This window comes from Lepidochelys olivacea (genome assembly GCF_965140295.1).
Source record: "Lepidochelys olivacea isolate rLepOli2 genome assembly, chromosome: 2".
Lineage (NCBI taxonomy): Eukaryota > Metazoa > Chordata > Testudines > Cheloniidae > Lepidochelys > Lepidochelys olivacea.
In genome coordinates, this window is record NC_140412.1 from 118,728,039 (window position 1) to 118,742,158 (window position 14,120).

At 42.7% G+C, this 14,120-nt stretch overlaps 1 protein-coding gene across 2 annotated transcripts in view; it reads right to left on the bottom strand.

The window, feature by feature from the left end:
• FARS2 (phenylalanyl-tRNA synthetase 2, mitochondrial) overlaps window positions 1-14,120 on the bottom strand; it is a 367,678-nt gene that overhangs the window by 243,041 nt on the left and 110,517 nt on the right. For both annotated transcript variants that reach the window (XM_084618405.1, XM_084618406.1), the window contains exon 5: window positions 7,629-7,760. In XM_084618405.1, coding sequence (XP_084474531.1) covers window positions 7,629-7,760 — 132 coding nt within the window. The remainder of the gene's footprint in view (window positions 1-7,628; window positions 7,761-14,120) is intronic.

A 14,120-nucleotide genomic window follows, 5' to 3' on the forward strand; every position in this document is an offset into this window, starting at 1 on the left:
GAAAAACCTCCAGGGCCTCTTCCAATCTGCCCTGGAGGAAAATTCCTTCCCAACCCCAAATATGGCGATCAGCTAAACCCATATGGGCAAGATTCATCAGCCAGATACTACAGAAAATTCTTTCCTGGGTAACTCAGATCCCACTCCATCTAATATCCCATCACAGGCCCTTGGGCCTATTTACCATGAATATTTAATTACCAAAACCATGTTATCCCATCATACCATCTCCTCCATAAACTTATCGAGTTTAATCTTAAAGCCAGATAGATCTTTTGCCCCCACTGCTTCCCTTGGAAGGCTATTCCAAAACTTCACTCCTCTGATGGAAACTTCATATCCTCAGGAGAGTGATATCATTCATGGTCACCTGGTTGAAATAAGGTGCTTTTCTTAAGGGGACATTCAGAGGTGCCCGTTCCTGCTGGGCTGTTGGTCTGTGGCTGAACAGAAATGTTCCCCGCTGTTAGCCATGTGGTAGGGGGAGGGGTTAGCCACACGGTGGGGGGAGGCAAAATGCAACCCTGTAACGAAAGCACATGTGCTATGTATGTAATGTTAACAGCAAGGTTTACCGTGAAAGAGTGTACCCATTGTTCTATAAAATGTGTCTTTTTAAATACCACTGTCTCTTTTTTTTCCCTCCACCAGCTGCATGTGTTTCAAGGATCACAGGATCTTCTCCTTCCCAGAGGCTAGCAAAGATTAGAAGGTGAAAAAAACACACTCACGATGAAATGTTCTCTGACCTCAAGCTGTCCTCCCACACTGACAGAGCGCAGATGAATGCATGGACGCAGACAATGTCAGAGCGCAGGAAAGCACAAAATGAACACGAGGAGAGGTGGTGGGCTGAAGAGAGTAAGTGGCGGGCTGAAGAGAGTAAGTGGAGGCAGCGTGATGAGAGGAGGCAGGATTCAATGCTGAGGCTGCTGGAGGATCAAACTAATATGCTCCAGCATCTGATTGACCTGCAGGAAAGGCAGCAGGAGCACAGACTGCCGCTACAGCCCCTGTGTAACCAACTGCCCTCCTCCCTAAGTTCCATAGCCCCAGACGCCTAAGAACGCTGTGGGGGGGCCTCCAGCCACCCAGCCACTCCACCCCAGAGGATTGCCCAAGCAACAGAAGTCTGGCATTCAATAAGTTTTAGAGTTTTAAATTTTTAAAGTGCTGTGTGGCCTTGTCCTTCCCTCCTCCACCACTGCACCCAGCGCTTCCCTCCTCCACCACCACTCCCGGGCTACCTTGGCAGTTATTCCCCTGTTTGTGTGATGAATGAATAAAGAATGCATGAATGTGAAGCAACAATGACTTTATTGCCTCCACAAGCTGTAATCGAAGGGGGGAGGGGAGGGCAGTTAGCTTATAGGGAAGTAGAGTGAACCGGGGGGGTGGAGGGGGGGCAGTTTCATCAAAGAGAAACAAACAGAACTTTCACACCATAGCCTGGCCAGTCATAAAACTGGTTTTCAAAACTTCTCTGATACGCACCACATCCTCCTGTGCTCTTCTAACCGCCCTGGTGTCTGGCTGTGCGTAATCAGCAGCCAGGTGATTTGCCTCAACCTCCCACCCCACCATAAACGTCTCCCCCTTACTCTCACAGATATTGTGGAGCACACAGCAAGCAGCAATAACAATGGGAATATTGGTTTCGCTGAGGTCTAAGCGAGTCAGTAAACTGCGCCAGCGCGCCTTTAAACGTCCAAATGCACATTCTACCACCATTCTGCACTTGCTCAGCCTGTAGTTGAACAGCTCCTGACTACTGTCCAGGCTGCCTGTGTATGGCTTCATGAGCCGTGGCATTAAGGTGTAGGCTGGGTCCCCAAGGATAACTACAGGCATTTCAACATCCCCAACGGTTATTTTCTGGTCTGGGAAGAAAGTCCCTTCCTGCAGCTTTTGAAACAGAACAGAGTTCCTGAAGATGCAAGCGTCATGTACCTTTCCCAGCCATCCCACGCTGATGTTGCTGAAATGTCCCTTGTGATCCACCAGTGCTTGCAGCACCATTGAAAAGTACCCCTTGCGGTTTATGTACTCGCCGGCTTGGTGCTCCGGTGCCAAGATAGGGATATGGGTTCCATTTATGGCCCCACCACAGTTAGGGAATCCCATTGCAGCAAAGCCATCACTATGACCTGCACATTTCCCAGGGTCACTACCCTTGATATCAGCAGATCTTTGATTCTGTTGGCTACTTGCATCACAGCAGCCCCCACAGTAGATTTGCCCACTCCAAATTGATTCCCAACTGACCGGTAGCTGTCTGGTGTTGCAAGCTTCCACTGGGCTATTGCCACTCGCTTCTCTACTGTGAGGACTGCTCTCATCTTGGTATTCTTGTGCTTCAGGGCAGGGGAAAGCAAGTCACAAAGTTCCATGAAAGTGCCCTTACGCATGCGAAAGTTTTGCAGCCACTGGGAATCGTCCCAGACCTGCAACACTATGCGGTCCCACCAGTCTGTGCTTGTTTCCTGCACCCAGAATCGGCATTCCATGGCATGAACCTGCTCCATTAGCACCATGATGCCCACATTGCCAGGGCCCGTGCTTTGAGAGAAGTCTGTGTCCATGTCCTCATCGCTCTCGTCACCGCACTGACGTCGCCTTCTCGCCCGGTTTCGCTTTGGCAGGTTCTGGTGCTGCATATACTGCTGAATAATGTGCATGGTGTTTAATTTGCTCCTAATTGCCAAAGTGATCTGAGCAGGCTCCATGCTTGCCGTGGTATGGCATCTGCCAAGTAACTCAGCAAAAAAAGGCGCAAAACGATTGTCTGCCGTTGCTTTCACGGAGGGAGGGAGGGCCTGACGACACGTACCCAGAACCACCCGCAACAATGTTTTTGCCCCGTTAGGCATTGGGATCTCAACCCAGAATTCCAGTGTGCGCTGGAGACTGTGGGAACTGTGGGATAGCTACCCACAGTGCAACACTCAGGAAGTCGACGCTAGCCTCGGTACTGTGGAAGCACTCCGCCGAGTTAATGCACTTACAGCATTTTGTGTGGGGACGCACACAATCGACTATATAAAAACGATTTCTAAAAAAACGACTTCTATAAATTTGACCTAATTTCGTAGTGTAGACATACCCTAAGGGACCATTCAAGGGGAAGTGTCACTACTTCACTTTTAATGCCTAACAGCTTTGGGGCAGGGAACTTATCTCTTAATCAGCCTATAAAGCTCATTTATATTTCTGCCCAAATATATAGAAAATAAATAAAATACAGCATAAAAGTCATCCAATATGTGGCATCCTCAAGGCCTCTTTAAAATATAGCCATAGCAGAGCACTGTGCACAGGCAACTTAGTTCTGAGTGATAGCTTTTGGTGATCTCACAAACAAATACTTCACATTTAAGCAATAATACAAAGGGAAAAAATGTAATTGTAGCTAAGGCTTGTTTTTTTCCATAGAAAAGTGCCATTTTTTAATGGAAGAAAAAGGTAAATTTCACTGGGCAACATAAAATTTCATAACTACATGTCTTAATGACTCACATCAACCAAAAATGCTTTGTAAGGGGCCAGACATGTTTTGTTAGGAAGAAATAAATAAAGAGTTTCTATTCACTGTTTACTATTTTGGAACTTTACTTCAAAATTTTCAGTGTATCTAAGGAAAACTTTGACACAAATTGTTCAGAAAAACAACGTTTCAATAAAAGCAGTTTAAACACACATTCTAAAATTTTTACTGTAGAAAAGGTTTGGTTCAGCTGAAGTTTATTCTGCTGCAGTATCCTGTATGAATGCAAACTCCCTTGTTTCTGCTCTGGTGCTTATCAGTTAGCAGTGCAGCAGAACATGAAAAAGATCTTTTGGCACTTAGCCTGTGAACTGGCACACACAGCAAACTAACTGAAATATTCCCCAGCTGTGGCCTAGCCAGCCAAAAATGAATAATGTTTTTTTTAAAAAAATTCCATTCAATCCTACTGTGCTGAGTTCTAGAATATCTCCCATAGAGATTCTGAGTTAGCATTTTTCACAATAAGTGAGCAACTGGTGGGAAATTTTAAATTCATGTTTTTCATAGAGCAGTCAATTTCATGTTTTCCATGCAAGCTGTGATAACTGTGAAAATAATGTAGCTTCATTTATAGGCAAGTACTCTGGATGAAGTTTTGAGGCACACAACAACAAAAACCATGTGAAAGATGTGGTATTCACTTCCCAGGAAAAGATGAAGATCTCTCCCCTTGCATATGGGCAGGATGATAAACAAAGAGCTGATGAAAGATGCTGGAGAAGCAGGATACCCGATAGATAGACTTGGCAGAATTCTTCCCTGCCCCCCCCCCCCAATTTCCCCCCACAATTTTTATCCATTTTTAATTTGACAGTTGCAGGAAATTAAGGGGGAAGTATGGTTGGGGGTAGTACTAGGGCACTGACAATGATGTAGCTGGGGGGATCCTGTGCTACTGAGGGGTTCAAGATACCCGGACACAGGATGCAGGGGAGGCTGCAGTTCTGGTCACCAGAGCAGAGGCCTCTGGCCAGGGCTGAAAGGAGGAAGATCAGCCTTCAGCCATGGAGGAGGCCACCCCACTGCTGAACACTCCCTGCCTGGGGACAGCCCCTGCACTCAGGGCTAGTGAGTGAGCGCAGGACTGTGACAGGGTTGCTGCAGAGGGCTCCCTGCACAGCCGTGGAGCCAGTGACACTGGATCGTTGCAGGCGCAAGGCTGCCTATGGTCCTAGCAGGGCAGAACAGAGACCTCCCTAGTCGGGACTGCAAGGAGGAGAAGGACAAGCCCCCAACTGTGGAGGAGGCCACTCTGCTGATGAATGGCTCTGTCCCCTACGGCTGAGGGCTCATCCTCAACCTTGCAGCCCTGGCCAGGGGTCTCTACTCTGCCCTGCCAGGACCATAGCCTTCCCCACACCCTCGGCCTGCAGAAATCCAGTGTCACTAGCCCTGCAGCTGTGCAGAGAGCCCTCTCCACTGTCATAGACCCGCTCCCTCTCTCCTGTGACAGCAAGGCTGCAGAGGGTGCTCTGTGCTGCTGCTGCAGGGCCAGTGATACCCAATTGCTACAGGCCCAAGTGGGAGGCTGCACTAACTTGTATGGATGGATATGCTTTTCACCAATTTCAGGGTGTCAGCTGAAATCAATGTTTAACAACATCTATCAATTTAAATTAAGTCCTGCCAAGCCTTTATGTAGAGGGAAGAGATGGAGCCATGAAAACACCCCTCCGTGCATTATGGGGTGGAGACTTTGGAAAGGAAGTTCCAGTCCTCCCGGCAATCAAGATGAAGGAACTAGGAGGCACAATTTTGATTTCTAATAGCCATGAGAAGTACTTCCCTTCTGGTCATAGTGTCAGGGCAATACTAAGGATTTTTAACTTTGTTTTGCGGGAGGCTTGTCACTATAACAAATTCTGAGAATCTATGCGTTTGAGTCATAATAATAAACAAGGCACCATCATAAATAAATGTTAAGTTGGCACTTTGGGGATATTCTGAAATCTGAGGGAATGGGACAGTAGCAACTATTACCTGTGTAGGCCACGTCAAGTCATATGCAGTAATCACAAGCCACATTTCTTAATAAATAAATACATAAATAAACAAACATACATACATTTTGGTTTTGTCTGTATTAAGTTTACTGCAAGGTCCTGTATATTTTTTCCAATTTGTAATATCCTCTGAGCAATCTCAAAATAAAATGTCTTCTTTTCTCAACAACTTTGTCTTTCTCAACAACTTTCTGTTTGACAAACATTGATTCCTTTCTTTTTGTTCCCCACCTGCAATGCATTTTGCTTTGAATCGAGCTGAAATTAACAAGACTCTTTTCGTCTGCACATCATCATCATCATCACCATCATCAACTGACCTGGATGGGAAACGGTTTTCCCATCCCATAAAAACTCAAGATTCCAAAAATATTCTTGTTCCTCCTCAGTACAAAACTGAGACCTTTCAAAGATTTTCAAGGAAAATGAGAGAGATACCCTTTCTGAATCCGGGGGAGACTTGAACCTGGGACTCTCACATCAAAGGTGGGTGCCCTAAGCACCTGGCTATTAACTATTCTGGGATGATGCCCTCTCAATGTCTCCCATTGGAGCTGTCCCACTTTGTATAAATAATTAAATGTTCACTGGGCCAGAGACAGACTGACTCCATGTCAGTGATCAGGTCACTTACCTGGGATGTGAGAAATCCAGGTTAAATGCCTACTTTAAAGAATATTAAGAAAAGAGGAATTTAGAATCTACTAATGACCGATATACATCTACATCAGAAACACAAACGTGGCCCAGCTGCAGCACTGCAGCTTGCAATGCTGTAGCATAGATAGTTACTGCAGCAACAGAAGGTGTTCTTCCATCACTGTAGGTAATCCACCTCTCTGAAAGGGGTTAGAGCTGTCTACACTAGGGCTTAGGTTGGCTTAACTACGTCTCTAAGGGCTTGGCTATCCTACCCACTGGATCGGCGGGCAGTGATCGATCCAGCGGGGGTCAATTTATCACGTCTAGTCTAGATGCGATAAATCAACCGCCGAGCACTCTCCCGTTACTCCTGTACTCCACTGGAGCGAAAGGCGCAGGCGGAGTCGACAGGGAAGTGGCTGCAGTCGACTCACTGTAGCGAAGACACTGCGGTGAGTAGGTCTAAGTACGTCGACTTCAGCTACGTTGTTCACGTAGCTGAAGTTGCATGACTTAGATCGATCCCCCGCTCCTCCACCCCCAGTGTAGACCAGGCCACCTCAGGGTTGTAAATTTTTCATATCCCTGAGCGATGTAGCTAGGTTGACCTAAGTTTTAGGTGTAGACCAGGCCAGAAATAGCTTAAGAAAACCTACAGCAACAAAACACACTAAATACACCATAACAGGAACACCTGGAGGCCGCAACCTTACCCGTTTGCACAAAATAGATGAATAGTATTCCAAAGGGCCATTGGTATGTAATAAACAACAACTGCTGTTTATTCCGGGGGAGCTGCAGGTTCCCATCCACTCCAAAAATCAAGGCCATGAAGTAGTGAATTTGAAAATACTTGAAAAGTAATCCCATTATCTTTTTCTTTCCTTTTTTGTAATCTTTAGAGGATAACTCATGTCAGGCAACCAACCATATCTCTGTAATTTCAATTAAATTAATTGTTGTTGCTCTTGAAACAGTACATGATCATCAGTACAAATAAACAACATATAAAAGGAGAATATTTACCCAATTAACACATAGTGGTAGCTAAGATGCCACAGTGTTCTCCTATGTGTGTGCTGTTTTGCTAACAGCATTTTTTAATCATAACTATTTGAATAAATTAGGCTTGATTTGAATGACAGGAGAATTTGTCTGTCAATTAATTAGTTTATCTTTTAAAATTAAGGGTCCTCCCTCCCCACAAATTCCCTAAAAAAAAGCCATGGTTTCAGTTTTTGGGCTCAACTAGCTGGCTAGCTTGGTGCCCTAACAGCATGCAATCTGTTTGTAGTCTTTCTGCTGCTCCTGCTAGTAACAGAGATGTGTGTGTGCGCAGCACACTCTGAAGGAAAAGGGAGTTGGAGACTGTGAAACTGATTGTGCTAGAAGTGTTTGCTAATAGAGATGTCAATGAAGTAGAGAAGTTTCAGTACCTGAGTTAACTAGCTGCTGCTCCATGACCCCGCAGCCCAGCACCTCCATCCATTCTCCTTGGAAGTTGATCTCCATCTCAAAGGAAGGGTGAGTAAATGGGAAGTAGCAGTCTACCCATCTAATTTCCAGTCCTGTACCATTGTTTAAAAATAAATAAATAAGAAGAGTAAGTATTTAAAAGGCTACCTCCTCCAACCCTTTGTAAAACTTGTCCTTCAGTTAATGACACCAATTACTGTAATCCTGAGAAAATAAATAGCAAACAAACTAATTTGCAGCACTTTTGTGCAAGGTAATAAATCTTGCAACTTGTGAAAAAATGGCTGTGTCTTTTCTAATATGAAAAACACTTTGTGCAATTCAGGCACCCTTTGAAACCAAATCAATCACTTGTCAAATTCCAGCAACCACCTGGCAGAGAAGGAAAATGAGCCAAGATCATGGGATGGTAGGTAATTTTGTTATTCTCTGTAACAGAAAATGACTAAGATCCTCAAATATAGCTAACACTTTTTGTTGTGTTTTTATTATTTTTATTATTTTACAATTTTAATTATTACTTTAATGACACATTTAGGCAAATAAGTTTCCGCCCTCCCCCCCCCCTTTTTTTTCTCCAAACACAGTAATCTTAACCTGTTTTAAAAATAAAGCTATTTTCTCTGTACGTGCTTGTGTATGAATATTTTATTAGGCTACACATACGAGAATACATGATGGTGCAATGTGGTGTAACACACAAGATATCTGTAGCATGAGTTTGGGATGACTTCAATACTTGTAAGTAAGTGAGCTATGCATGCAGTGTTGCCAACTTTTGACCCCAGTTTGGTTCATTTCATAAATCCCTAGTGCCTGGAGTCACGATTACACGAGAAACTCAGCTTTCATTAAAAAAAAAAATAAAAAAAAATCAGTTTTCTAGCCTTTATGATTACAGAAGAAAGCCTGAAAACATGAAAGGCTCAATAGCCTTTTAAATTTTTTTAAATCTCATGACTTTTAAGCTAATTTTATTATTTCTGCAAGCCTGACTCATGAATTTTGAATGTTTGAGTTTGGCAATATTATACATATCATCCCAAAACTGTGCCAAGAAAACCTTTACAGCATACTACACCATCCTGATTACAGTAGATGACAAATATTTTACAGGGGAAAAAATGTTTAGATAAGTTTTTGTTTGTTTATAGTTGTTGTTATTGTAAGCATCAGCATATATCAGGGCCAAATTGATTCCAAGGTTGAATTCCTGTTTCTGTTCCAATTCCCTTCCCCTCACTTTTTCCATTACTAATAATACATGAAACAATTTATTTTTAGGCTGAAATTTTCCATGTTTAGTTTAAGCCTCCCACCCTTTTTTGAAGCAACTGTGATTCAGCCATTTTTGAGCAACACAACCAGGGAAACCCCATCCCTCCAAACAATTTCCACAAATGTTCTGATGGAAGTGTTTGCACTGACATTAATTAAAAATAGATGAAACTAGAACCTTATTAAAGACTGTAATTAAAATGGCACTCTAGAGGCCCCATCTGAGATTATGGCCCTATTATACTCGGCATTATACAAACATAGTTAAGACAGTCCCTACCCGAAACAACTTACAATCTAGGACGCCAGTCCTACACTGTGATCCACATAGGTGCAATATCCCATCCACATGGACTACAATGCAGAATCAAGGCCTAAACAGACAAGACAGACTAAGCGTGGGAGTATTGTTATCCCATTTTACCGTTGAGAGCTGATGCACAGAGACATTTGGGGTATCTCTTCACTGCAGAGTTTACTTGGGTGTTGCCCTTCACCTCCCTCCCATGCACACACAAGTTTAGTGGTACTTTTAACTTGGGCTAACTGGCTCGTTTGAGGCTGTACACTAAACCCCAAGAGAAGCTTTCATTCATGCTGATAACCTGCCCACTTTGCAGCGGGGACGCAAGCTAAACCACTCGAAGTCATGAAACTAAGTTCAAACTTGATTTAATTCATGTTCACTAATGAGCAAGGGAAAGCAATTCAAGTTTGAAAAAACACTAGCCTGAGTGAAGTTTGTTGGGGTGATGTTAACTATATATTTCCATGCGATAGATGATTTTTTTAATTTTAAAAAGAAAAACAACTTTGAATTTCCACAATTTATAACTTTGGGTTTTTTTGTGTTTTTTTAAAACTATAACATTCTCTTACAATCTTAGGTGATGGATTCTTTCAGCCTTAGCTGCAGGTTAATGGCATTTTTGCACATAAATACTCACACACACAATACACTGTAACACATGCATGTGTACACAGACACAGCCAAAACAGTAAATACATTCAACATTTAGGAAACACCACAACGGATGCTGTTGACAGTCAGCCATTCAAACACATTAGCACTTGCATATTTTCTTTTTTGCTTTTAAAAATAAACCTCAAGAACTTTTATGGATGAAGGTTAACTTTTTATTCATATAAAATTAGAAAATTCAAAGTGATTATCAGAATGACCATATTTGTACTATGTTTTTTATTTATACACACACACACATTATGGGTATGTCTTCACTCCATGCTGGATCGGTGGGCAGCGCTCAATCCAGCAGGGATCGATTTATCGTGTTTAGTCTAGACGCACTAAATCGATCCTCGAAGTGCTCTCCCGTCGACTCCTGTACTCCAGCGCCGTGAGAGGCACAGGCAGAGTCAACGGAGGAGCAGCAGCAGTCGACTCACCGCGTTGGAGACACCATGGTAAGTCTATCTAAGTACGTCGACTTAGATCGATCCCCCCCCCGCAAGTGTAGACCAGAGCTAAATGGTGATAACTATACTGACTTCACGCATATATAAATATATGAAGTCTATATGAAATCAGTATATATATGCATGAAGACAGTAAAGTTATCCCCATAGATAGAGAACACTACATATATACAAAAGGGACCAACATATGGTGACTGTGGGAACCATAACTTTGAATTTCCTGACCTTTGTGCAATTGGAATTGTAACCCTAAGGCTGATGTAAGACATCGCATTTTTGTATACATATGCATATATGTGAACTTATTTTTCATTCAGATTTCACAATTTGCAAAGGCAGTAAGAATTACATTGAATATTCAACTAATTTTGTACTTAATAAAAAGAAAGCTCCAGTAGAATATGTTTTTAATAATCTGCCTTTCAGATAATGTTCAGATATTTGATTTCTGTTATTAAAAATCATAGAATCAGAGAAATGTAGGGCTGGATGGGACATAATTTTTATGATTCTTAATCAAGTAAATACAATTTCAGCATATTATCTGAAAGACAGATTAAGGACTGAATGAAAAGCAGGAAGGTGAAAAAATGATTCTATTACATGAGGGGATTTGGGGGGGAGGCTGTTTGTTTTTTAAATTTTGAACCATTGATGTATGTAAATAAGTTTTTCTGGTGTTCAAGGAACACTCCCTTTGGGGTATCAGACACTGTACAGAATGCAGTTCCAGTTAGATTATATTGCATTATTTGTCACAGAGTTCATCATGTTACCCAGTGTTCTGATCCACAGGGAGGCTCAAAGAGTTAGGATTGCTGTGGAAAATATATACACATTTCCTGTAATTTAGGATTAGTTAGAACACTAAACAGAGTGTTTTGTAACATCCATTCCTTTTTATTTTTAATGTATATTCAAAATTAAAGAAATAACATAAAAAGTACAGAAAACAGAGAAGGGATAGTAAAAAGAGAAACTATATAAGAGAAACTGTATCAATACTGTATCAATCTTCACTTATTTATTTTATTAACTTTTGTTTCTGTTTCTCCAGTCCTATACCAAGATACTTCATTTTTCAAGATTGACTTCATTTAAATACACATTGCTTATTGATTAGGATTAATTTCTTTTTAAATTATTATGATCAGAGATTAAACATGAGAAATTTCAGGCACAAAGGATTATTTCCAGAAATTTTAAAAAGGCTGAGGGCTCCAAAAATCAGACATACAATTTGAAAAAGTCAAATAGGACTTAACTTTCTGTGTTCTGTAAACCAAGCAATTGGTCCTTCAGACACTAACTACCAGATGTCGACCCACTCATTTTAATATTTCAAAAGGGACTGTTCATAATTACCCACTGATGTCAATGGGAATCCTTTCATTGGCTTAATTGGGTATTGGATTGGGTCCCTTGTCCAGCAGTATCTAAAGGATTAGGCCTCTAGTGAGTAAAAAGTAAATGGAGGATTATTCTTATTTTTGATTAATGCATGCCAACAAGGAATTGCACAGATCTCATTTGTATTCAATGGAGATGGCATTGCCATATACTGAGCTAAAGGAAGAATCTGTCAGTAGTAGCCTAACTGAGCCCTGTAAGGAAAATGTTTAGCAAAAGGCACTGAAAATAAAAATCATGAAGGCAGCCCATTGCTGTGGTACTGCTAAGAATCAGAAAAAAACAGAGTACCAGACATTCTCCAGAGATTACACATTTATGTACTGGTTTGTTCCTTGTACGATTATGTTTAGGAAAGGACTCTGGAAGAAAAGAAAATATTCACAAAAGGAAACTACTGAGAACAGGAGTTGCTTAACCCTATGTATGTAAAATTTACATCTCTCCTAAATTAAGCCTGACTTCATTACTTCCTATTTTCCTTTATTGCCCCATCTCAAGAAAGTTACTTTGGAATTGGAGGGGTTTCGGAGAAGGGCAACAAAGGTGATTGGGGGTATGGAACAGCTTCCATATAAGGAGAGATTAGTGGGACTGGGACTTTTTGGCTTGGAAGGGAGATGACTGGGGGTGGTATGATTTGGGTCTGTGGAGTCATGGCTGATGTGGAGAAGGTGGGTGTGGGAGTGTTGTTTGCTCGTTTTCATGACACAAGAACTAGGGGTCACCAAATTAAATTAGTGGGCAGCAGGTTTGGAGCAGACGGGAGGAGGTATTTCTTTACATGGTGCGCAGTTGGCGGGTGGGGCTCCTTGCCAGGGGATATTGTGGGTGCCGGGATTATAGCTGGGTTCATAAAGGAACTAAATAATTTCATGGAGGATAGGTTCATTGATGGCTATTAGTCAGGGTGGGCAGGGATGGGGTCTCTAGCCTCTGTTTGCCAGAAGCTAGGAATGGGTGACAGGGGATCAATCACTTGATGATTGTCTGTTCTGTTCTTTCCCTCTGGGACACCTGGCATTGGTCACTGTCGGACGACTGGATACTGGGCTAAATGGACCTTTGGTCTGACCCAGTATGGCCGTTCTTATGTTCTATTAATTCTGCTTGCAACAACTGGCAGAAATTGTGTGGAGCAAAAATCTAATTTATCCTATGTTTTCTCAGAAATTATCACCAAATGAGATTTTTGTTAAACTGGTAAGAGGTACACAAATTGGAGATAGTCCAGAGGAGAGCAACCAAAATGATAACAGGTTTAGAAAACATGACCTATGAGGAAAGGTTAAAAGAATTGAGCACGTTTAGTCTAGAGAACAAAAGACTGAGGGGGGACAGAAAAGCAGTCTTAGCCCTGGTCTAAACTACAGGGTTAGCTCGAATTTAGCCATGTTAGGTTGATTTTATAATGAATGCATCTACACAAGCAACCCTGTTCCGTCGACATAAAGGGATCTTAAAATCGACTGCTGTACTCCTCCCCGGCGAGGGAAGTAGCGCTAAAATCAACCTTGCTGGGTCGAATTTGGGGTCGTGCGGACGCAAATCGACGTTATTGGCCTCCGGGTACTATCCCAGAGTGCTCCAATGTGACCGTTCTGGACAGCACTTTCAACTCCGATGCACTAGCCAGGTACACAGGAAAAGCCCCGGGAACTTTTGAATTTCATCTCCTGTTTGGTCAGCGTGGAGAGCTCAGCAGCATAGGTGACCATGCAGTCCCTCCAGAATTGCGAACGAGCTCCAGCATGGAGCGAATGAGAAACACTGGATCTGATTGATGTATGGGGAGAAGAATCTGTGTAGGCAGAATTCTGATCAAAAAGAAGAAATGCCGATATATTTGCCAAAATCGCACAGGGCATGATGGACAGAGGCTACAACAGAGACACACAGCAGTGCTGCGTGAAAGTCAAAGAGCTCATGCAAACCTACCAAAAGACAAAGGAGGCAAACGGTCGCTACAGGTCAGAGCCCCTGACATGCCGCTTCTATGATCAGCTGCATGGCATTCTAGGGGGGGACCCTACCACTACCCCACCACTGTCCGTGGACACCTGCAAGGGGGGAGTCTCACGCAACACGGAGGAGGATTTTGTGGCTGAGGAAGAGGAGGAGAATGCGCAGCAGGCAAGCGGTGAATCCGTTCTCCCCGGCAGCCTGGACCTTTTCATCACCCTCGAGCCAATACCCTCCCAAGGCGGGATCCCTGACCCTGAAGGCGGAGAAGGCACCTCTGGTGAGTGCACATTTGTAACTACACTACAGGGGTTAAAAGCAATAGTGTTTAATGTTTGATTTGCCCTGAACAATAGCAATGCATT